A 25,856-nucleotide genomic window follows, 5' to 3' on the forward strand; every position below is an offset into this window, starting at 1 on the left:
ATCCTACTTAAAAATGAAAGAAATCTAGGATATTCTTGAAAGGAATAGATTGGAAATAAAAGAAGGCCTTTGTTTTTATGTCCTTGTCTGTCCACACTTGGTCTTCTACATTTTATTTAATTTTTTATAATTGTATCCATTCTGCTTTACTTTCATTACTTTTATGCAGCCCTATCCAGAAGGATATAGGAGGAAATATGAGAAGAAAGACAAACCTGGGAAATCAGACAGTTTCAGGAGACCAGAACTTAGGCTAGAGAGGCAGCAAAAGAAGAGAAAAAATAGGAAGTAAAAAAGCTGTTAAAGTTAAGTTAATAAAGGTTGTGCTGCTGTAACAACCTCCATGTTGCAGTAGCTTACATAAATAAGTTTAAGTTCTTTTATTTCATGTAAAGTATGTAGTTGTTTGGTTTTTTTTTGTTTTCTTTTCTTTCTTTTCTTTTTTTTTTTTTGAAACAGGGTCTCACTCTATTACCCAAATTGTAGTGCAGTGGCGTGATCTCAGCTCACTGCAACCTCTGCTTCCTGGTCACAAGCGAGTCTCGTGCCTCAGCCTCCTGAGTAGCTGGGTTTACAGACATGTGCCACCATGCCTGGCTAATTTTTGTATTTTTTGGAGAGACGGGGTTTCACCATGTTGCCCAGGTTGGTCTTGAACTGCTGGCCTCAAGTGATCTGCCCACTTAGGCCTCCCAAAATGCTGGGATTAAAGATGTGACCACCATGCCCGGCCATCTTGTAAAGTACACTGGAAATCTGGGAAATGTTCTAAGGCAGCTCCCCTCCCTGTTATGGTCTAGCATTCGGGGATGCTTTTAATTTATGGCACTTTCACTTCTACATGAGGTCTGTGAGTCATGGCACCAGAGAAGGCTGGCTGGAGACTTAAGCACTAGTTTTCTCATAATCACCTCTAGTTGTATTTCATTGTCCAAATTAAGTCATAGCTTGTCTCTGGTGGGAGGAGAATTACAGTCTTCTCATGTGACTGGAATAGAATATAATTGGTTACTGGTGAATCATAACTTTGTCTTTTACAGTAGCTACCAGAGAAAAACATCAATGATGACTCAAAAAAAAAAAAAAATGTGATGCTTCTGTAAGGATTCAGCCTATCCTTTAGTTGTCTGTCTAGATTATTCACTCCAGACGTAGCTTAGAATTCGGGATAAGGAAGAATATTGGCTTGACCTTCATTTTCTATTACTGCATTGATCAATTCATTTATTGCGCCTTGGTTCTTAAAGCCTTTGGGGAATATAGTGAAAGAAGAGTAAACGTTAGACACAGGTATATTTCTTTAAGTCTCTTTTTTATGGAAATGAGATGGGGAATCAGTACGTTTATTTTTCTGAGATTTGCCTGGACGTTTTTAGTTATGTCAGCCTGGGACATTAGGTTTTCTATCATGATAATAAAATCAAATACAGTCATGCACTTCATAAAGACATTTCAGTTAGTGATGGACCACATATGCAATGGTGTTCCCATAAAATTATAATATCATGCCTTTACTGTACTCTTTCTACATTTAGATATGTTTAGATACATACATGCTTATTATTGTATTACTATCACCTACAATATTCAGTACAGTAACATGCTGTGCAGTTTGCAGTCCAGGAGCAAAAGGCTATACCATATGGCCTAGGTATGAAGTAGGCTACACTATATAGGTTTGTGTAGGTATGCTATGTGATATCCGCGCAATGAGGAAACCACCTAATGATGCATTGCTCAGAATATATCCCCGTCATTAAGTGTCACATTACTATTGTTAAGAGATGCTTAAAAAACAAATAACAAAAAGTTATTTATCTTATTACAGTATACTTAAAGATTAAATATGAACTTAATTTACTTTCATAACTTTATATCTTTTGACTTCACCCGGACATGACTTTACAGTATAAGAAAAATACATTTACATTTCTTAGAAGAATAATTCCTAATTCTTAATTCAGATTCTGCCTAATTTACTTATTGTAAGTTTTTTTCTGTGTGCTGCAAGAAGACATCAGCATGTCTCTTGTCTTGTACAATAAGTCATGGTACTGAGCATACTTGCACAGTAAATGATTCTGTGTAATAGACAATATTACGTGCCTAAGTACCCATAAGCAGGTGTTAAAATTGGAAGCATCTGAAGTATTCTTTTTTGGGAAGAAATAAGAAGTTACCATTAGCAAACTCCTCAGGTAGAATCAGGATTAGGTTTTATAAGCTTTTTTTTTTTTTTTTTACAAGCTCTGAGACTCACATCAAAATAGTGAAATAGACAAGTGCTTGATTGAGCCCCACCAGTCTCAGGATTTCCTGAAAGCTCTTCCTGATTACTTTTTCTTCTTTACACTTCTATTCTTCATTCACACGCCTCCATTTTTAAATTTTAAAATATCGTATTTCTCTATTTCCTGATGCCTTAAGTAACAAATTTGTATTATCTGGCTGTTCTTGGATTAACATTTGTGTAGGACAAACTTGCCTAACCTGCAGCCCATGCGCCACATGCAGCCCAGGACAGCTTTGAGTGTGGCTCACCACAAATTCGTAAACTTTCTTAAAGCATTATGAGTGTTTTTGCAATTTTTTTATTTTGGCTCATCAGCTGTCATTAGTGTTCATGTATTTTATGTGTGGCCCAAGACAATTCTTCTTCCAGTGTGGTCCAGGGAAGCCAAAACATTGGACACTCCTGGTTTAGGATATAAGGTACTCCCATTATCTTTATAGTCCCTACCTAATATCCAGTTCTTTATAACTTAGTGTTAACTCCTGACTGCCAAATTCTCATTGTTTATAACTACAAATGTGATAGAATTATCTCTCTGTATACTTACATATAAATATACTTAATTATACAATATATAAATATACTTAAATTTACTTAAATATACAATAAATATACTTATTTATTTAAGTTGTCTTCAATGTGAACTGTAATGATTGTTGAACCCTATGGACACAGCCAGATTTTAGGGAGAAATGGGTGAGGGGAAGAAGTTCCAAAGGGGAGTGGTCAAAGAGGAGAGGAATTTTAAGACAATATGGTGTCCAAAAAGGAGATGTAAAATACATTTCAAGTAACTTTGTTCACAACAGCTGAATGCATGAAAGCATCAGGGATGTCTTTTAAGAAAGATAGCATTACCAAAGTGTTCTAAATTTTCTTTGCTGTGATGATATACCCATTTCTAGTATGCTTACTACCCACTATACCAGATCCAAATCAGTTTGTATTCTATAAAATTCATGTATGTTTTAGTTTTAACATCTTAATATTGTCATGACTTTTAGATATATTTTCATATCATATCACTTATTAATATTCTACATATTAGAAAATTAATGTATATTATGAACATAAATATAGAGTGAGCTTGTTCTATTTGCATTTATTATACTCATATTTATATTATCTTCATCCTTTGATAAGTTTCTCCATGGAGGCTTTGTATGTATTTGCTTTATTATTATGGACTATTTTGCTCATCAAAATGTTCATTTATATGCCTTTCAGTATTGTTCTGTGATTTACTAAAATCCCTATAAATAGACATAATATGACTTTTAGTCTTTTCACAGTGGATATGAAATAAAGAAAAATCTAGGAATTATTTTTATTCAGCTAAACTACCTAATTCCTGATAATGTTATCATAACAATTTTTAAAATTCATTTTATAAATAAAGTCATTGTACAACCAAAGGAAAATTTACATCTTACTCTTATATAAAATTCAGTTTTAGTTAATTCCTATTATATCCTTTTTCTCATTAACTATTTAGTAAGAGTATTCACATATTCCCAGTGATGGTGATGAAATACCTCTAGGGAAAATGTGTTTTACTAAAAATTGCTGCACTATAATATTGCCAGAAATAAATCGCAAGAAGAAAATACTGACATCCTTTTGAGAAAGTCATTGGACAATTTTGCTGATCGAATTAAGTCACATTAGAGTCATGACATGGAAATCAGTTGGCCCAGGAACTGCTTATGTCGAAAAGGAAAATATTTCAAGAACAAATATATTATTATAGTGTTTTCACACATACAGGATATCAAAACTGAACTTGATGGATCTTCTTTTCACTGTTTGTACTACAAAAATTATATCCACATTTGTACTGCTGAAAATGTTCTCCAATTCTCTTAGAGGAAGATTTGCCACCTACTGAAGTCTCAGTAACTAAACCACATGAATACATTCCAGAGGAAATGACACCACTTTTCTTTCTTCTTTTTTCTTTCTTTTTCACATTTCAGGGTCCTGACAACTGTACAAAGTGCTCTCATTTTAAAGATGGCCCAAACTGTGTGGAAAAATGTCCAGATGGCTTACAGGGGGCAAACAGTTTCATTTTCAAGTATGCTGATCCAGATCGGGAGTGCCATCCATGCCATCCAAACTGCACCCAAGGGTAAGCATCCTGGCTGGCCAAGGGCTCACCTGGTATGTGTTATCCACATGTATCTTTATCCCTGGTACCATCTCTGAAATGTAAACCATTCTCATAGAACTCTACTAATCCTTATGTTTGAAATGCTGATTTTAAGAGAAATACTAAGAGAATGATTTAAGGAGTCAACTTTGTACACTCTTAAATATTTCTGCTTCACTTTTACCTGTAACCGTTCTATCAACACCTTCATGAAACTAGTGTCAGGTATACTTTGGATGCAGTTTAGAAATTCTTCCAGATTACATTGGAGATTCAAGATCTCACAAAAGATATGACAGTAATCATGCTTTTGAGGTTTGTGTTTATCAACTCTTTAACAGAAATTTTCTATTTCTGTTTCTTTGTTGTCACAATAAGATTTAGGTGAGGATATTTCTCTTTGATAAATACTACCTTAAATTACTCCTTCAAAAAAATATGAACAAAGTAACAATGGCAGGGAAAAAGGGAACCTAGTGATATATATATTTAAAAAATAACGAGTACATTTTGTGAAAGTAACCTTGTTACAGGTAATCCTTTAGCCTTGAATTTCTTCGACTGATATAGGGCAATCTGAAGCTTGGTAAAAATTTTTTCCTGTTTTTCAAAAGAATACATTGTGCAATGAATAATAATTAGATTACCTTTGATATTGATAACAGTTGAATAACAAAGGCACATTACAGAAAGAAGAAAAGCACTGAACTGTAAAAGAAATAATGTCATTCATTTAACAAATTCCGACAACTATTTCTTAAGAGACAACAAATCTATTTTAGTAAGGATTTTTCCTTTTCATTCCTCCAGAAGGTGAATTTGTAATTGAAAGCAGTGTTACATTTGCCATCCTCCTACTGACCATAAAGCCTTTTCTCCATTGTGAATGCCCATAGGCATGTGCACATACACATATAAACACACACACACAGACACACACATTTGTAGTTGAGAATCAACTTGGGTGCTTTATATCTGGCAGGAAAGTGTGAGATTCCATAAAGAGATGTTCTGCCAGATTAAGGGATAGCTGTTAGGGGATACTGAAGAAGTTAAGCAAGCGACATCATTTCCTGCCAAGAAAACATCAATTTGCAGATGTTGCTACAATTTCCTGCAGGTCAAGAAATAAGCTTAACTCACTCTGTGAAGTGACAGATCCTCAAAAGGTAATATTCTGCCATTCAAATTCAAATTCAGCTTCGAAGTGGTAATTGCCAACTCATTGATTCACACATAAGTACATATACATTTAGGGTGCTGAAATAGTCACATAGACACTTTGCTTCAAAGGAAACTAGAGGTAATAAACTGCTCCCCTTGTGAGTTTTTGGCACACTTGAGTTAAGAGTATTTCACAAAAAAAAAACTGGTTCTGCTGGAGCAGAAGAGTCAGCAACAGAAAGAGAAAACTTGCCTGCTAAAATAATCCGCAAGAGAATTTTATTGTTTTGCAGCTAAAATTAAACCAGTAAATTATTCAATATAATGTTGATGTCAACAGCTGTTGCCATTCAAAATGAGACCTTTTGCTGTTTTTGCAAATCTAATTACAATAAGGCCATTAGGGAAATGAAAGTGAGATCACAGAGCCATAGTCTGGATGCATGGCTGGTGTGTCTTTCACTCTGCCCTTTTAAATCATTATTATATAATAATAATAAACATATATAGTAGGAGGAAGTAGAACTATGAGGCAATGAAAAGAGATTCGTTTATGGTAGCAACAAAATCTCCATCTCAGTCAAAAGGAAGGATGAAGGTGTAATGAGGAAGAAATCTCATCAGAGCATTTGGAAACTCCAAGTGAACAGAAAAAAGACGCCTTTAGCAATTTTCAGCTGCAGGATTAAGTTGAGACAGAATTTGAATATTGTACTCCCTGGCATCATCCAAGGTAAATGCATTCTCTAATGACTGACTTAATCCTAAAGGATTTTTGTTCCTGTTTTCATTTAGCTTTCTGCCATCCTGTTTTTAAAATACCTTCTATATTATCCAGATTCACTCACTTCATAAAAATGCTGTGGTTCTAGTCCTAGAGTATTCTAGTCCCAGGAATTCCCGAAGGATGTGATTCCTGAATTCCTAAATCTTCATGTATACTCTGTTGCAGTAGAACATTGTGCTTTGAGATCTTTTACTGAAGTAATAAGGTGTTCTGTGCAGTCAGTCCCTTCTTTCCAAATTGAGCATATAGAGATAAGATATTTTCCTAGGAAAACCACAGGGGCAATGAGGATGATAGAGCAAGTGACTTCTTATTCCTAAACACAGGTAATAATCGACCTATTAGTAAGTGTGAGCTCACCAGGCCAGTTCCACTTTGGAAAACAGCTTTTCTTTTATATGCCTATATGATGTCGGATAATTCAAGAACCAGGTTAATGAAAATATTCTTTCAAATCACATTTTTTAGAAGTAAAGTTCTTACTTTGAATACTGTTTAATGATTTTTCTGAAAATAAAGTTATCTGTGTCAAATTTTAAAAGCACTTTTACCACTCTAAAAGTACATTAAATATAATGGCTCTAGCAAGTTCTCTGGACACTTTTAAAATAGGTCATCTATTTAGCCCTTATAAGTAGATTCTCACTAATATCCATGGAAACAAGATTGTCTCTTCTTCCTTTGACTAGAGAATTTTTATTTTTACAGCCTTTTCTTAGTTTATTCATTCTTCAACTTCGTTATATTGGGTATCTGCTCTGCATCACATACAGTGATAGGAAAATTCAGAAATGTACAAGATGCAGCTTTTGACCTCTGAGAACTCACAGTCCAGTAAATGTATATTCTTTAATTTACATCCTCTGTTAGAGACCGGACCCTTCTCCACAATATTTTAAAATGAGCAGCAAGAATTTAAACCTTAGGAATGATGTTCAGATTTGAAATTAGCAAGATAGAATATTTTTTAAAGATTTGTAAACTAAACTAATATAATTAAATTGTGGTGAGGGCAAGAATGATAGTTTCCTCACTAATATCATTTGAGTATGTGCTCATTTAACGTCAGTTTAACTTTGATTTTGCATCAAACCAAACCTGCATTTTAGACTTCGAATGAAATGATTATTTTATATAATCTTTTAATGGAAAATTTAAAAAATTTCCTTCATTTTTATTTCAAAATTTGAAGATTTTATCAAAATATCAAAACTATATTGGTTAAATGAGTACATCAAGGAACTTATAAGTCATTATGTACTAACAAAGGTTAGAAGTTCTTTTCTGATTTGACTTCCATGAGACTACAGTTAATTGGTTTTACTCAATTGTATTTTCCCATGCTTCTGGCACAAAGAACTCATCTCAGGTCATACACTGTTGGGGTTCCTTGGGTTTCCATCTTCAGCCTCTGCTTTTCTCACTTTTTATATCTTCTTTAGCCATCTATTCACTTACATGGTTTCCACTTTCTCCTACATGCTGTTTCAAGATTGATCATTCTACTCACGCCTTCTTTCCCCCTTAGCCACTCACCTTTCCAGCTGCTGATAAACATTTCTATCTAGATGTAGGATAGCCATACTAAATCCTAGATACACAAAACTGAAATTATCAACTCCTCATCCCCTAACACATACAGGAAGAAACATACTTGTCTTCTTGGATTCTCTCAATGATGGTACCACTATTAGCGAAGCTAGAAATGTGAGTCTTCTTTAACTCCTTTGATCCTTTCACTTTCATCAAATCAGGAATCAACTGCTCTTTTTTATTCCCTCTATCTTTTGAGGTATTTCTTGAATCTGTTCTTCTGCCTCCATCACAGTTACCATTTCCCTAGTTTAGTCCATCATCTCTTATATGGACTCAAATAGTCTTTGTGCCAAACGAGTCGGCCTGGCTGAAAGCTGACTAGTGTCCACAGGGCAAGGAGATTTATTGAAAATACTAATCTAGCAACTTCACTACTTCTTTAAAGCCCTACAGTGATTTTCTATTGATTGTTACTAAGCAAATATTTCTCAAAATCTGGCTCCCACCTAATGTTCTAACTTCTTTTTTCCCCTCTTCCTATTGCCTCATATTTTGCTCTCCAACCAATAAGAATTATTTGTAGTTATTTTGCATATACGTTTCTTCAGGTCTGTGCTTTTGCTCCTGCAGAAACCACCGCCACCCCAAGCCCAGCTCGCAACACTAAATTTCAGCTTCCTACCTCCCCCAAGAGGGTTACCATGCCCTTCTAGGGCGGCTTTAGGTGTCCCCCCTCCACACTACCCTGAACCACTTTTTCATGCTTCTTCTTATATTTATCACATGATTCAATACACAGTTGTTTATGCATCTGTCTCCTTCATTAACCTTCATTAAATTCGGAAATCATTGAGAATGGAAAAATATCGAATTCATCTTTTTTTCTCCCTCTAGCTCCTAGAATGCTAGGAACACTTACTTAGTAGACATGTAACATAGGGCTTTTTAAATGAATGAGAATCTTTCATATTCACACTTTTCCCTCAAGTTAAATTTTGGTTCTGGATTTTTTTTTTTAATCTTTCAGGGGTTATGATAAAGATGGATTGGAAACTAGCCATAGCTTTTTAGATTCTCACTTGGAACTAATAAGTAGACTTTTAATTTTACAAAATGGTAATATGGTATAAAAATAATTTTCAAGAAGATAGAGCAGGAACGTATAAAAAAACAAGTTCTTTGGAATATAATGAAAAGAAAACTATATAAGACAAATTGGAAGCTCTTTTAGTAGTTAATTTTCCATTTTTAGAAATGATTTTGACTCTAGATTATATATAATACCAATTTAATTCTATGTACTCTAGATGTTTCCTTTTTAGTTGCATTTTAAAAGACTTTTTATACAGGTGTATTCTATTTCTATAGGTTAAAATTTGTGCTACTCCAAACAAAAACAAAAATGAACCAATTTTTCAGCTAGCAGGAATGTTATAACAAATGTTTATGAGGCAGAGAGATAAGTGACTTGTTATTATAGGTATATTATATTAGTTCACCAATGTTTAGAGTTATTTAAATATATAATAGATTGAGTGGCCTTATACATAGGCACCTTCTTGCATCATTATATGATGATCCTATCTTCGGCTTCTTTTTCAAATTTGAAAATTAAGAGTTTGGAAATATATGTAATCTTTATTACCAGTGAAATAAGGCACTTTTTTTTTTTTTTTTTTTTTTTTGAGGCGGAGTCTCGCTCTGTCGCCCGGACTGGAGTGCAGTGGCCGGATCTCAGCTCACTGCAAGCTCCGCCTCCCAGGTTTACGCCATTCTCCTGCCTCAGCCTCCCAAGTAGCTGGGACTACAGGCGCCCGCCACCTCGCCCGGCTAGTTTTTGTATTTTTAGTAGAGACGGAGTTTCACTGTGTTAGCCAGGATGGTCTCGATCTCCTGACCTCGTGATCCGCCCGTCTCGGCCTCCCAAAGTGCTGGGATTACAGGCTTGAGCCACCGCGCCCGGCCGAAATAAGGCACTTCTATAAATCATCACTATAAAAAGGATATTGATAATGTTCTGGAGCTATATGTCTTTGAGGGGAGAAAAGGAAAGGAAAAAGAGTTCAGGTGTATTGGAAGATGAAAGAAATAATACTTCTATGTTAGTTCAAAATGAGGTTCTAGGGACTGTACATTAGAATTCTGTGTACTTATGTAATTCCATTTAAATGTTAGTCTCAGTGTATTCTTTACTTACCTGGGTCTCAAAGGTAATTCATTTCCTTACAGAGTATTTCTTTATCTGTTATTGTTTGAGTTCATTATTATGGTAGTTTAAAAACCTGTTTTTGTTTGCCTATTATGGCATTGCTACTTTAAAAGAGAGTGTCAAGATAAACTACAGTATGATGAAACCAGTTAATTTTATTTTTAAATAAATTCATGTTTAAAGATAAGTATCTTTTAAAGACAGATACAACCAAGAACCAGAATAATCTGGTTATGTAAAGTATCCACGAGAATAGCATTAAAGCATATTGACGCATTTTCTGCCAAAATCAATCTTGAATGAGCATTGAGCATCAGGTTATTATATTATATTGAATTGCTCATGGTTTTCTTATTTTTTTTTATTTAAACTTAAGGCCTTTCATAAGAAACCATACACATGAAAACAATTAGAGTCACTGAAATATCAACTTATTTGTCGAGACATGTAATCATGTATGATGCATATCAGTTGAAAGTATTAGAAGTGAGCTGTGTGTTTGGAAGTTATTCACAGAACCAATGTAAAATTTCTTTTTACTGTGGGCATTTATTTGCATTCCACTTGGTTGATAATGGCAATTCATTTCTGTGTGTTCATCAAGCAAAAATCTTCTTGCTGTCTTGAAATTCACTGTGTTCCAAAATAGTCTAATAGTTATAAGAATTCAAGATAATCAATATTTGTGTTACTGATTTTTTAAATGACTAATTTTTCTCCCCTTGTATTTTTTTAAATTTGCATTTTCTGCAGGTGCATAGGCTCAAGTATTGAAGACTGCATTGGCCTGATGGATAGGTACTTGGTGTGCTTGCTTCCCATGTTCTTCCTCCAAGGCTCCGTGTGTGAGCACTGGTGCATGTGTGTGCATGTCACTGTGGATGGAGAATGATGTTTTCTGTTCTGTAATTGCCTGCAGGTGTAATGGTCCCACTAGTCATGACTGCATTTACTACCCATGGACGGGCCATTCCACTTTACCACAACATGCTAGGTAACATCTACCATGTTTCCATTTTGTCGCTCAAATGCTTTTCTAGTTATTGTGAACAAAATGTACTAACCAGTTGGGTTAAATTTTTAATGTATTATAACTCATAATATATCTAATTAGAAAGTTTTGAAAGAGGCATAAAACACTTTCCTTCTCAAGCCAACTGTCCAACTTTCTTATCTTTTTCCTTCCTTCATTGTGATACAAGAGTCCCAGTTAGTAACACTATCAATTTTTTTTTTTTTCTTTTTTTGAGACTGAGTCTCACTCTGTTGCCCAGGCTGGAGTGCAATGGCATGATCTTGACTCACTGCAACCTCTGCCTCCCGGGTTCAAGTGATTCTCCTGCCTCAGCCTCCTGAGTAACTGGGATTACAGGTGCCCGTCACCATGCCTGGCTAATTTTTGTATTTTTAGTAGAGATGGGTTTTCACCATGTTGGCCAGGCTGTTCTTGAACTCCTGACCTCAGACAATCTGCCCGCCTTGGCCTCCCAAAGTACGGGATTACAGGCATGAGCCACCGTGCCCGGCCTTGATTTTTAATTTGTGTAGTCTAAACAGCATTTTGAGTTATTAATATATAAATTTAATAGAATATTTTTGCTCTTAATAGATGATTACAAAAATATTTATAAGGAAGAAATTTGCAAAAGTTGATCTATGCTTGTATTTATTATTTAATTTAATTCAATTTCTGATTTTATATTATTTTTAACTGGTTGGCATATTCTTAAGTATACGAATTAACATAAAGGCAATACAGAAAATATTTTGTGCAGGTAAAAGTATAACTTGGAATTTAAAAACAAAACATAAGACTCATTTCCACACAAAAACCTATATACTAATGTTTGTAGTGGCTTTTTCATAACCACCCAAAACTGGAAACCACTCAAATGTTCTTCAGTGGTGGCATATCTATATATTGTAACACTACTGAGCAATAGAATAAAAAGAAACAAACTGCTGATTCACCCAACAACATGGATGGATCTCAAATAGATTGTACTAAGTGAAATAAACCAGACTTAAAAAAATACATACTGTATGATTCCATTCACATGGCATTCTGGGAAAGGTGAAACTATCAGGACAGAAATGTTGCCAAGAGCTGGAGACTGGGGGATAGGTTGACTGGAAAAGGGAAAGAGAGAATTTGAGGAGATAATGGAACTATGCTTCTATCTTGATCATGGTGATGGTTGTACAAAAGCATGTGCTTATCAAAAATTGTAGAACTGTACATTTTACTGTACATAAATTATACCTCAATAAATCTGACTTTTAAAATATCTCATAAAACATTTCCTATATGAGAAAATAGTAACTTTACCTTCTTATTTAGAGATATTGTTAGATTTATTTATGAAACAAACTAATTACATCCTTTTGGGAGAGAGAAGGTAGTACTAAAGTTAACAAAATGTGAATTTTGGATGAAGTATTGCCTTTTAATGTAAACCCTTGTATTAAAGTATACATAGTGTAAAAGTACACAAAACATAATTGTAAAGCTCAGTGAATTTCCAAAAATGAAACATTTGTGTAGCCATTAACCAGATCAAGAAACAAGATGGTAACAGAGCCCCAGAAGCTACCTTGTACCTCATTCCAACGGTAGCCACTGTCCTGAATTCTAACACCATAGTTCAGATTGCCTGGTTTTTCACTTTATGTAAATTAGCCATACAGTTTGTATTCTATGCATCTGGCTTCTTTTGTGAAATATTATATTTATGAGATTCATCTGTGTCACTGAATTTAGTCATAATTTCTTCATGCATATGTTACTGACTTTACATGTTTTTAAAATAAATATGTCATCTTAATATATCATTTTAATGAATAAAAACATTCAATTCCAAAAAGAAAGCGAAGCATGTGCTAGAGTAAATTGATTTCTACAACAGTGGCACTGTGACACTTGGGCACAATCAAGACTAGTTAGTATAGTTACTTAGAGCAAGGTAAAATTATGAAAACATTAGAGAGAGGGAGAGAATGCCTAAGACCTAAAGTGTAGTTTCATAAACCAAGGTTCATCTTAGATTGTTCCTATATTTATGAAAGAAATTTTCCTTCTTGAGACCTTGGCAGAGCAACTGCATTATCAGTTTGAACAGTTTTCACATTTGCTTTGATGATTTTCTTTTAATTATGTAGTTATTCCAGTGGACTAGTTAGGGGTAATACAGTACAGTGGTTAAGTGTTCCGTCTTTTTTTTTTTTTTTTTTTTTTTTTTTTTTTTTTTTTTTTTGAGACGGAGTCTCGCTCTGTCGCCCAGGCTGGAGTGCAGTGGCCGGATCTCAGCTCACTGCAAGCTCCGCCTCCCGTGTTCACGCCATTCTCCTGGCTCAGCCTCCCGAGTAGCTGGGACTACAGGCGCCCGCCACCTCGCCCGGCTAGTTTTTTGTACTTTTTAGTAGACACAGGGTTTCACCGTGTTAGCCAGGATGGTCTCGATCTCCTGACCTCGTGATCCGCCCGCCTCGGCCTCCCAAAGTGCTGGGATTACAGGCTTGAGCCACCGCGCCCGGCAGTGTTCCGTCTTTAGAATCAGATTTTCTGAGTTCAGAGTCAGGCTCTACCATTTTTAGATGTGTGACTGTGGGTAAGTTCCTTAAATTATCTGAGCCTCACTTTCTTTATGCATAAAATGGGAATACTAATATAGTTCATAAATTGTAAGATTGAATGTGTCCTTAGGACAGTGCCTGGCTTAGAAATCACTCAATAAGTATTATTTATTATATTCCTATGTATCAAAAGTTCTCAAACCTTGGGGGTGAGAGAACATGCTTCCCAGTGTGTATTTCACTGAAAGGAGAGCACTGATTTAGAGAGTCTCTAAAGTCACATAGCGAGCTTTGATGTGTACCTAAAGCTCTTTTGATGGGCTCCTTGAAGGAAGAGAGAACATTTCTCTCTCTTCACCTTCAGAATCTCGATTACAATGTTGGCCACTGATACTAACTGTGGTAGGTCATTGGCTGATATGTAGAGGCAGAGAAAAGGTTAAAACCACATTGATAGATCACTTGTTGTCCTGAATGCTTGTAATTGAGGTTATTTAACTCAAAATCAGAGTGTATCTTGTTATAGATTTAATATTTTCAAAATTTAAACAAAAGCATGATTGGAATCAATCCTCTTGCCTGCTTTGGTTTCCAGGACATACTCAGTCTGAGATTCCAGTAATCTCAGACTAAAACACCTGGTTCAGATTAGCCTTATCACAGGTGACCATGACCAGTCACTGTTTATAGATAATACAGAAAGTACAGCCCATCATTTTTAAGAAGAATCACCTGTAGCCCACAATATAGCTAAAAAGCAGGGGTTCTTGAATGTCTAGGTTCAAATATTGGCTCTATCATGTTTTTTTATCTGTAAAATGGGAAGTATAATGATCATTTTGAAACTGAGAATTCTTATAACCCTTAAGATTGGTGGGAAGATTACATGAGATAATGCATACAGCTTTAGCCAGAATACAGAGTATATTCATTGGTGGTACTTACTGCTGTAGTTGAAATGTTGGCATAATAATCACTTTGAAAACCTCATAAAGTTAATAATTTACATATCAACAAGGCATTAATCCAGTAGATTAGTGACTACAGGATTGATATATCAAAATTACTCAGGTTTTAGGCATTTCAATATTATACCAAACTTCTAACTACAATAATTTAAAATAACTCATAGCAATAGTTAATTGTTCCTTTTAGGAAACTCTAGATATATTTAATTAATGCCTATTTAGAACCTAAATATAATGTAATGCGACTCCATTCTTCAATTGCATTGACTTGTCAGAATCAATTGACTTGTCAGGGGATGTTTATAAGAAAGTTTGAAATTTACATGAAGGATTTAGCCTGGATGCCTTGCAAAAGTGTGTATGATCATGGAACATTTTGATGCAGATTGGGTAAGACGTGAAAGTAACAAGTATCTGCTTTTTCAGGTCTTCAGTATTGCAAAAAATGCTTACCTCTCTGAGATGAGGTGGGCGTGTATTTCATTGAAAGGAGAGCACTAATTTAGTAATATTATTTTTAAATTTAATCATAGTTTTTCAAAGCATCTGTCAATTAATTAAAGTGAATCTTACATAATAGGAGGACAAAAACTACAAAGGAAAATAATTGTTTGGGGCAGGGCGCGGTCGCTTATGCCTGTAATCCCAGCACTTTGGGAGGCCAAGGCAGGCAGATCACGAGGTCAGGAGATCGAGACAAGCCTGGCTAACACGTTGAAGCCTGATCTCTACTAAAAATACAAAAAATTAGCCGGGCGTGCTGGAACGTGCCTGTAGTCCCAGCTACTCAGGAGGCTGAGGCAGGAGAATCTTTTGAACCTGAGAGGAGGAGGTTGCAGTGAGTCATGATCGTACCCCTACACTCCAGCCTGGGCGAAAGAGCGAGACGCTGTCCCCCTCCTCCCTCCTCCACCGAAAACAAAGAAAATAATTGTTTTGAGTTTCTTAAACCATATTTTAACTGGCGGATTATCCAAATGCCTAGTTTCTTTTTAGTCACAGAAAATTACATTGAGCATGTCAATGTGGCCATTTCAAAATATTTAGTGTTCATATTCCCATATTCCCTCCACCCCATTATACTGTATTCTGTTTCCTAAACCAGTGGGGGCAGGGCGGGAGCGAGGCAGGGGGAAGAAGATTTAAGTGAAAGCAGGTAAAATGTTTCCAGTCTTGATCAACTTTCATTTTCTAAGCAATGTTATTCTTTCCCAAGCCTACAATTTATGAGTTGGTTTCCACACTCCATTTATATTATAGGCTGCTGCTGGAATTTCTTTCAGGAAGGTTTGATAAGATAGAATAGAATTTCTTTTTTACCTTTAGTCTCCTAAAATATGCTGCTTATAATGAAAATAATACTTGATATTTTAGAACCTCTCCCTACTTCCCTTATCTGAATTAAGTGCCTTAAAAATAGTATTTGCCTTTGGTGGTTTTCCTTTTCCCTCAATAATCCTATAAAAAATATGTTTAGCAAGATTTTTTTCATTATTTTCTGTATACTATTTATTTTAGCTTGCATACATGCTATTTTCATATAGATTCTGATGGAATAGAATATTTGCTTCTAATCTATTGTAGATTCTTGGTCAAATATATATCCAAAGGTTTTTTTTATTTGTTTGTTTGTTTGTTTCTTTTAATCTCAGTCTCCTATTAGGGCTGAAATTTGTTAATCTCAAGAAGTCAAGTTTCTATTGGCAAAACATGTCTTTATATTAGTTAGCAGTACACATGTAAACTGACTAATAACTCTTTTCAAATTTGTGAAATTATTAAAACAACTAGATATCAAGCATTTTTATCTAGCTACTTGCTCCAAATCAATTATTCTAGGTGCTTCACAATATAAAATAAAGCCATTTAACTCAGTTCAGCTATCTAAATCTCCTGTGGGCAGCTATTTGTAACATTTTATATTCTTGTCATATTTTAATGTCTGTGTCATACTTTTATTTTATGGTATAGTAGTTATTAACTAAGAGGTCACATAACAGTTTAATCCTTTAGCAATGTAACCCACATGTGATATATGAGAGAGATTATATGATATTACGGGCACCACTTTCACAATTGGCACATTTTGTTTCCTTGTTTGTTTTGCCCCCAAGGAACTTAGTTCATAACTTATGTCCAAATCAAATGGTCAAACTCATCCATAGATGGTTACCTTAGATGAGTGGCAGTTGTATTATGATCCTTAAGTCCAATAAATAAAAGTACACAGCCCTTTATTATAAGTCTATCCTCAGTCCACCAAGTTCTGTATATTAAATTTACTTTTGAATTAAAAAAGAGTTTGAAGAGGTGAAGGAGAGTGTGTGAATCTCTTGTATTCCACATGATTTTTCCCCATTTCCCAGTATCCATAAAATACCAAGATTATCACAGAATTATAAGAGAAGAACAAAAACGTCTCAGCTCAGTTGTTAATTACTGTTCATACAGTTAAAGGGGTTACTTTAACAGAAGTAGTTAGTATCACAAAGTTGTAAAAGTGGCTTTTACATTGATAGCAAAATGCTCAGACATTGTTACCAAAGCTTCTAGAGACCCTAAAATGTCAATATTATACTCAAAGTCACTGAGTGACTTAAAGTATAATAAAACAGAACTTAAAGTATAATAAACAAACAAAACAAAACACTGTTCCACAGGTAAAATTACAGGCATGGCATAGCTGGGTTTTTTTCTTATCTTCTCGCCAGGCTGAAATCAAGGTGCTGTCTGGCCTGTGTTCTCATCTAGAGCTTGGAGTCCACTACCAAGTTCATTCAGGTTGTTGGCAGAGCCAAGTTCCTTGAAGCTGTAGGACTGAGGTTCCCAAGTTGTTGCTGATTCTTAGCCAGGACCACACTCAGTTCCTTGCAGCCATATGTATTCGTTGTCATGAACCAGCCCTTCCCACCTCACCCCTACCATCTTCAAAACCCAGCAACAATGCTTCAGATCCCCTTATTCTTTGAATCTCCTAGATTTTCTCTCTCTAACCAATAGACCCAGATTTGAAGGCTCATGGGATGAAGTCAGGCCCTTGCTGACTGTCTTTCTATCTTCAGGTCAAGAAATTTGGGACCTTAATTACATCTGCAAAATCCTTTCACATTAGCACCTGGGTTAGAATTTAAATCAGTGGGAAAGGTATGTGTATATTTCAGTGGCTGTAATCCTGGGAGCAATTTTTGATTTCTGTCTAGCACATCTGCTTACCCTGGGGACTTGATCATATAATATTTCTAGTGGTGCCATTCTTGTTTTTTCTTGTCCTGAAGGAAATTTTATTATTATTCTGTGTGTCATGCAACTTTGCCATATAAAGGCACCTTTATGTATGAGAGATCAATTGGTCAAACTATCTTCAAATAATTTATTATCATATTCTTGCCCCCAAAGGCCCTAGAGCAAGCAATAAGGTATTATCTTGGAACTAAAACCAGGCTTCTCTTTGTACAGTTATATACTGTAAGGTAAGTTCTCAGTGTCCGTGTTGGTTCCAGGTGCTCATGCTGCATTATTGAGCAGTACCTCACAGACAGAATCCTGATTAAAGTACTCACTGGTTAATATCAAATTTTTGGCCTTTTCATTAAGTCATCAGACCTGTAAGTCTCTTTCAAGATTCCTCTAGACCTGCACTGTCGAATATGGTAACCACTAGCCACATATGGCCATTAAGCACTTTCAATGCAGTTAAAGCAAACTGAGATTCTATGTAATTGTAAAAAGTACACTGGATTGTGAAGACTAGTATGAAAAAGGGAATGTACAATATCTTATTAATAATGTGTTATATCAGTGACATGTTGAAATGTTAATGATATGGGTATATTGGGTAAATAAATACAATTAACTTCTTCTTAAATATTTCTGCTAGAATATTTTCAAACACTTATTTAGCTTGTATTATATATCTATCGGATGGCACTGCTCCAGCCCAGTCATCATGAGACTTTGATTTAATATTCAATTTTGGTAATAGTTTTATACAAAATAAGAACAGTGGAGGGAATGATTTTGCATATTCACAGAAGGGTGTTTATTTCATCAGCTTCGATAGGTTACAGATGGGATGAGTTAGAGCCGAGGAAAAACATCTGTTTGCCTGAACCCATTGCATATACCTGTATATTTATATGTGCACACAGATCGCATAAACTTCTATAAGAGGAGACTAAATTATGATAATTTGAGTCTGCATTTAGAATTCCCAATATGGCCTACTTTTAAAATTGAACATTACTCAAAGGGTTGGAAGTATATATCATAGATCTTCTTAAATTTGTTTTATAGCCCATATTTTAATTAAAACATTGTTTCAGTTTTTATAAATGAACAAAACCAAAAATATTTCTTAAGTAGACACCAAAGTTTCTGTTTTTATGCCTGCCGTATATTTAGAAAAGAGTTGAACTTATTTTACCATATAATTTAGGCATATATTGTATTAGATCCTAAGTAAGTACCTTTTTCATATTTTCTATTTAACTAGGGGACTCTAATTAACTGAGACCCCCTTCTGTGATGTGGTTACATAAAATGATGTGTAGATATTAACTCAAATTGCTCTCCTCATGCCTTTTTCTTATTACCTCAGCACATTCCCTAATTAATCATTTTTTCATAAACATACAATTATTTTTCTATACTATGTATATAGGCAGGAGCTAATTAGCAGAGTGTTTTGATTTCTCAACAAAATTCCCTTACAGTGATTTCCTTCTCTGCCATCATCTACCCTTAAACCCAAAGAGGTGTAATTTCATTGTGATTTTGCAGTAACTTAGTACTAAAGAATGAATGATAAGGAAAGGGAACCTCACCTCTAGTAAACTCTGAATGCTTGTAGCCATTGTAATTTTTATAGCATTCTGTTCTTCTGCTCAGTGTAAAGTGTTCCATATGCTTGAGTCATTTATGAATAATTATAGGTACTTTTAGTAGAGTAAAAATAAAATAACAAAAACCTTTTACCATAAAAAGTTTACTTGTTGAGGGAAAAATACCATGTTTTTCTGAACAAAGCAAGATAAATTTACAAAGCTACTCCTTTGTTCAATCTCTGACCCCCAAATCCTGGAGTTCAAATCCCAGAGAGAATAGCTATATTGTTCTACACACCAGGAAAAAAAAGACCAAAGGGAAAACCAAAACATCAGTTTTTATTTCTTTCTCAGAGTACTGATGCTTTTTCCAAAATCTTATACGTAGCTAGGAGCTTGTTTTTGCCACCTTTAGAAAATCCTAATATGTATCTATATCAGGTGTGCTACACTGTGACATTGAATATTTATGACAAGCATATAAAAAGAGTAGTCACCATTGTCATTCATAAATGATAAAACAGTAATTCAGCAATTTACAAAAAAAATCGCTCAATGTCTTTCTCTTTGTTTTAATTTTTACCTATTAAGCCTACCTCTGTATAGGATTTTATAATGCAGTTCTCACACAGAGTATTTTATCTTGGACCAATAAATTCCATGATCTAAGCATGTACTCCTATAATTGTAAATAATGTAACTTTTTAAATACATCAGATAAACTAATTTAAGACATATATAGACAAATATAGGCACCGTTTTAAAAAGCATTTTCTAAAGTGAGAGTTATTTTAAGATTCTGCAGAGCTTTGAAAAAGTTGTGGTTTCATATGAGAACAACTTTCACCTGTTCCTAATTGCATTAATGCCACCATCCCCAGCCTCCCTCATCAAAAGTACAAGTAAGAATTCAAATCTCATGGACAATAAAATAAAATAAAAGACAATATAGTGCTGGACTTTGGCAGGCACTTCCTTGTTGTCACTAGATCATACTGTAGGATTTATGGGATTGGGCAAAATTGATTGGAAGTAGTAACGATTGTAGGTGATAGGTTATGAATCTTAGATTGTGTATCATCTTGCTCTGGTTGTTTCAGTAAAAAGTGATTTCTCCCAAGAAAAATTCTTCCCACTGTCGACACAGTCAAACATACCATATTTTATTTGTTTTTAACAGGAGAAAACAGAACAAAACAAAAACCCTCCTCCATATATGTTATTTAACAATATTCAGTCAATAAATATTCATTGTATTTACTACATGTTAAATGTTGGCTAAGATACTGATGAAAGAATAGAGAGAAAAATTGACATAATTCCTGATATCATAAAATTCATTGTGTAGGGAAAGAGAAAATATTATTTAATATTGGTTTACATTATTTACATGCACGATTATTTATTATGAGGGAAATTATAAATGATTATGTGATATGCAGATGCAGATGGTGAGAAAAGAAAAATACAACAAATGACACCTGGGTTTTTGACCTGAGTAACTGAGTAAGAATGATGTCATAAACGGAGATGGAGAAGACTCAAAGGGAAATAAAACAAATTGTCTGAGGAAAATAAAAAATTCTGTTAAGGTTATAACAAATTGGAGATGTTTATTTGATATTTGAGTGAAGATTTTGTGTAGGCAAATAAATATAATACTGTAGAGCTCAAGGGAGGAGTCTGGGTCATCAATCATATTTAAATTTGTTACATTAAATGAGATTCCATATGTAGAAAGTATAGATGGAAAACTGCCAAAGCCTTAGAATACTCCATACCTTATACGAGCAGAACAGAAGAGAAAGGTATAGTATGGCAAAGGAAATTGAGACAGAATGGTTGGAGGTAGGAGGAAATCAGGTAAAGTGAAGCCCTGGAAGCCAAGTGAAGAAAATGTTCTAGAAGGGAGTGAGTCCATATGCTGATTGGGAAGCAAGTATTGACCTTCCAACTTAATCAGTTGTTGGTAATATAAATATTTAGTATTATCAATGTGAATGGCTGGCTAAAACTATTGGAACAAGTAATCAGGGAATTGGGGTGCCAGAAATTCGAGTGAATGGAGAGAAGTGTTAAGATTCAAAAAATATTTAGAACTTAAAATGTAATACCATACTTAGTGATTAACTGGATATGAAGGAATTGGGATAAGAAACTGTTAATCATTTTTTTTTAGGCTTCTGGCTTGCAAAGTTGGATGGATGGGGGTAACATTAGCTGAGATTTGTCACAGTAGAGGGGTGCTAAATTAGTCATCCTGTGTTTAGTTTCGGATGTGGTGAATTTGCAGTGACTTTGACATATTCAAGTGATGCTAAATGGGAAATTTAATATAAAGATATGGAAGTTTCTCCAAGTGTTGATATCTTTTGAAAAATGTAGATGAGAGAGAAGAGAGAGAGATTGGGAAATAGTTGGAATGGGAATAATATCAAGAGAAAGATATTTTGAGAAAGGGTGAAATTTTGAGTCTGTTTTGGAAGATTTTATAGAGTGTGAGAGGCTGGAGATACAGGAGAGAGAAGAGATTATTAATTATAAAAATTTCCTTTAAAAAAATCAGAAGAATTAAGAGGCAAAGAAAATCTGAAAGGATTAGTCTTAGAGAAGAAAAAGTTCCCTCCTTCATTATTTTATTGGAGAAGATAATTACAGGATAAAGATACAGATAAATGTATAACTTTTGTAAGAAAACGTTGAGTTTATGTAAAATTCTAAACTCTCTTTGAGGTGGTAGATGAAATCATCTTGCCAAAATGGAGGAGGTGTATTTGTATGAGGAGAGAGATTGTTAAATATTAAATTCAAATACAAACTGGGCTAATTTTTGCATTTAAAATATTCTAACATTAATCCACAAATCATCAATAATTTGCAATGTGTTGCTTTACATGTCTCTAACTTGAAGGTCACCCTATTTTACTTTTGCATGGAAAATAACAGGTTGTGGTTTGCTCTCAGTGACTCTAGACTCATTAAATTAGAAGACTGTTAAATACATAATCAGAATCTAACAGCATCCTGTATGTGTTCTGAGACATTAATAAAGTTCCATACCTGTAGCGTTAATTGCAAAATGCTGATATATAATAATTACTCCAAATCACATCATTACTACAAACGTCAGCAATTGTGCAACGGTGCAGGTACAGATTACTATAAATCAGTACATCATGAAATATTTTTCCTATTTCAGTTTTTGTATGCTTTCAAATAAGAAATTATGATGGAATTCCCTTATAAATAAAATTTCTTTGGCTTCTGATTGTACTTATGTAACTAAATTTATCTTCAAGCAATGGTTCTGATCTTAGCAATTTGTCCCATATGCCTTTCTTTTAAATCCAAAGCAAGTAAATATAGATTTCATCATCCTGATGGTTAAAGCTCACCAGCTCATCATATTTTAGGTACTTTTTATTTTTTCCCTCTTTCTGTCTTTTAAGGTTAATTCTTTTTTAAAAATATATTTTGAAATAAAATTTAAAATTACAAAAGTAATACATTCTCAGAGTATTAAATAGAAATGTATATGTTATGTCTACGCTGTAGTCCTTCCAGACATTTCTCTACATACTAATACATATATACAATAATAAGGGTTTTTGTTTACAGATAAGGGAGCATATTCTACACATTATTCAGTAACTTGCTTTACTCAGTTAATAGTACTTTGTGGACAGCCTTCCAGATTAACAGACATAACCCCTTTTTATGATTGCCTAGTATTCCCTAGTAGCAATTTACCACCAACTCCCCATTGAAAGATAGGCAATCCCTATTTTTTTGCCTTTTACAAATTATAAAATAAATAACACATATATGTGTGTGTATCTGGCATTACAAAAGTATGTTTAGCTAGGGATTAATTAAAATACATGAAAATATTCAAGTTTCTTTTTCATATATGTGAATTGCTATTCAAAAAGTAAAATAGAAAACACATTAAATATCACAGAAGTCACAACATGAGTTAAAAAACATTTGAATTATAGTGTCATTATAAAATACATAAATTTATAACAGATCATTGTCTTTCATAGCTATCTAAAATTAGACAAGTTCCATCAAAGTATGGCTGCAAGTTTTTCACCAAAAGTTGCCAAAGACTGCATAACTTAGAAATTTCTTCTAATGAGTTTATAGTTTCATTTATGTTGCCATTAACCGTGTTATTCAGAGATCTTGATGGATAAAGAAGTTTAATTTTTCAAAGTCTGTTGATTTATTAATTGGTTTCAAGTAATCCTAGATGGTCAGTTATAGATATATGTATCTGTAATATTTCAACATCATTTATTTTTATGGAGGAATAAGAAAAAAAATATATATATATATAATTCACAGGATGGCTTTGATCCTATATAGTTTTGAAATTATAAATAATATTTATAGAATAACTTAGTCATAGCAATGCCTAATCCTTTTATAAAACACTAAGAATAGATTGTGAGGGCTTTTCTGTCTCTCTCTCTCTCTCTCTCTCTCTGTCTCTCTTTTTCTCTTTAAGTTATTACAGATGTCATTACTTGATAATAAAGGATAACTGGCATGAATTTTATAAGAAAGAACCCATTGCATATCATCTTAAATTTACACTTTTGTTCTTTAGATTCGTTTGTTTGTTTGTTGTTGACTATTTGCAAATAGCTAAATACTAACATACTTAGTGATCCCAATAAGTACTCAAGAAGAGACGTTAGTGTTTTTCAGCAACTAAGTGCCAGAGGATGAATTTAGGACCCAGTAACTGCTATCTCTTACTCTCCTCCCCCTTGGCTCTAAGAAAAACTTAGATTTTGCATAAACTCAATTGGCATGATTATAAGTAAAGATAAGTCATTTGCTTAGATAATTTTCTAAATGAAAAAATAAAGGTACACAATCTGAAAGTTCAAAGACTGAAAAGAAGAAAATTTATAGATATACTTCATTCAGGAAACTTAAATGGAAGGCACTATGTTTATTCAAAATTACTTTTAGATGATTTTCTTATGACCATTTAGAAAACAAAGAGATATTAAAAGATCTTCTGCTGGATGTCCATAAACAATGCATAGCATTACATATGGCTGATTGTTAATAGTATACACAATTTTAATAATAAAAAATAGACAAAGAACAGATTGGAAAATTAATATTCTAGCTTGGAAGAGAATGTTTTATGTAGATGTGGGTTTTTTCCTTAGTAGTAAAGATTTCTTTTGCATGTAAATGAAATGGTTTCAGGCAAAGTATAAAGTTGTCTTGGTATTATATTATTTCAATGTTTGAAATGCTTAGTTTCAATTTTTTTCTCTTACATTATCTGGAGGCTGTGAATCTGTATTCAGAGCATCTGCAGAATCATAACATCGTCTAGGCAATAGCTTTTGAAAAAAATGGGTTTTCCCATAATTAGAAATGTGTTCTAATTAGGGGTTGGGTGTTTATATAAGTTTAGAAAGGAGTTATATTACTAAACATTGTTATTAAATGCTTTAAAATGTGTTTTTGTGATTTCAGTGACAATAAACCTCCTCTTAGAATACAAAAACTAATCAATTCTAAGTTAAAAACATTATTTAAAGTGGGGTGCAATGACCAAAAGCCTCTGTGAAAGGAGGGTTTGTTTGTCTTTTCGCCAAGTCCCCTGTGGAGGCAGAAACAGTCTCACCCTCTCATTTTTTCCTTGGGTTACTTCCAATCTACTATGGATCCAGAAATTAGAAAACTTGAATGTTCGTGTTTTGCCAAATTAAATGCTAATGAAGAGCTATGCTTCTTCGTGTTCTCTTTATTGATCTTTCAGTACATATTTGCTTGAGGTGTATAAGTTCAGGAAACATTTACTACTTTTGCATTTTATCACTACTTGAAAAAGGATGACACATAATATCCTGTCTATTATAGCATATTTAAATTCCACAATTTAGACGCAGCATCCTTGAAGAAGTTCTACAAGCTTCTACTTAGTGTTACTTATAAATGTGTGAGGCACTTCCTCCCACCTCTGTCCCCCTCCAATGTAAGGGTTCAGAAAAGTCTGATACATGTAAAACCTAGTCAATGACCAGGAGAGTGGGACGATGAAGCAGACATAATAGAAGCACCAGAGATAGTAAGTGTTAACAAGAAAGGAAAGGGCCATTGACTTCATTTAGGTTTTCAAAAATCCAAGTATCTTGAGATGATGCATTTGACAGTTAAAATGCAAGAAAAAAGGAAAAGTGAAAAATTTGGACATAGTCACTTTTCATACTAACTTTTCAGTTAGTATCTTCCTTGCCTACAAGTAAAAACAGTAATGGGTTCACCCAATAGTTTTATGTGTTATTCTATTTCGTAACAGTAGTCTAGAAATGGCAT

The 25,856-nt window shown here is 34.1% G+C and overlaps 1 protein-coding gene across 1 annotated transcript in view; it reads left to right on the forward strand.

The window, feature by feature from the left end:
- Positions 1–25,856, forward strand: part of LOC117094169 (receptor tyrosine-protein kinase erbB-4) — a 925,342-nt gene that overhangs the window by 876,973 nt on the left and 22,513 nt on the right. Inside the window, exons 15-16 of the mRNA XM_033229398.1 lie at positions 4,270–4,424; positions 10,895–10,939. Coding sequence (XP_033085289.1) covers positions 4,270–4,424; positions 10,895–10,939 — 200 coding nt within the window. The remainder of the gene's footprint in view (positions 1–4,269; positions 4,425–10,894; positions 10,940–25,856) is intronic.

This window comes from Trachypithecus francoisi, unplaced genomic scaffold, assembly GCF_009764315.1.
Source record: "Trachypithecus francoisi isolate TF-2019V2 unplaced genomic scaffold, Tfra_2.0 Lachesis_group13, whole genome shotgun sequence".
NCBI classification, from domain to species: Eukaryota; Metazoa; Chordata; class Mammalia; order Primates; family Cercopithecidae; genus Trachypithecus; species Trachypithecus francoisi.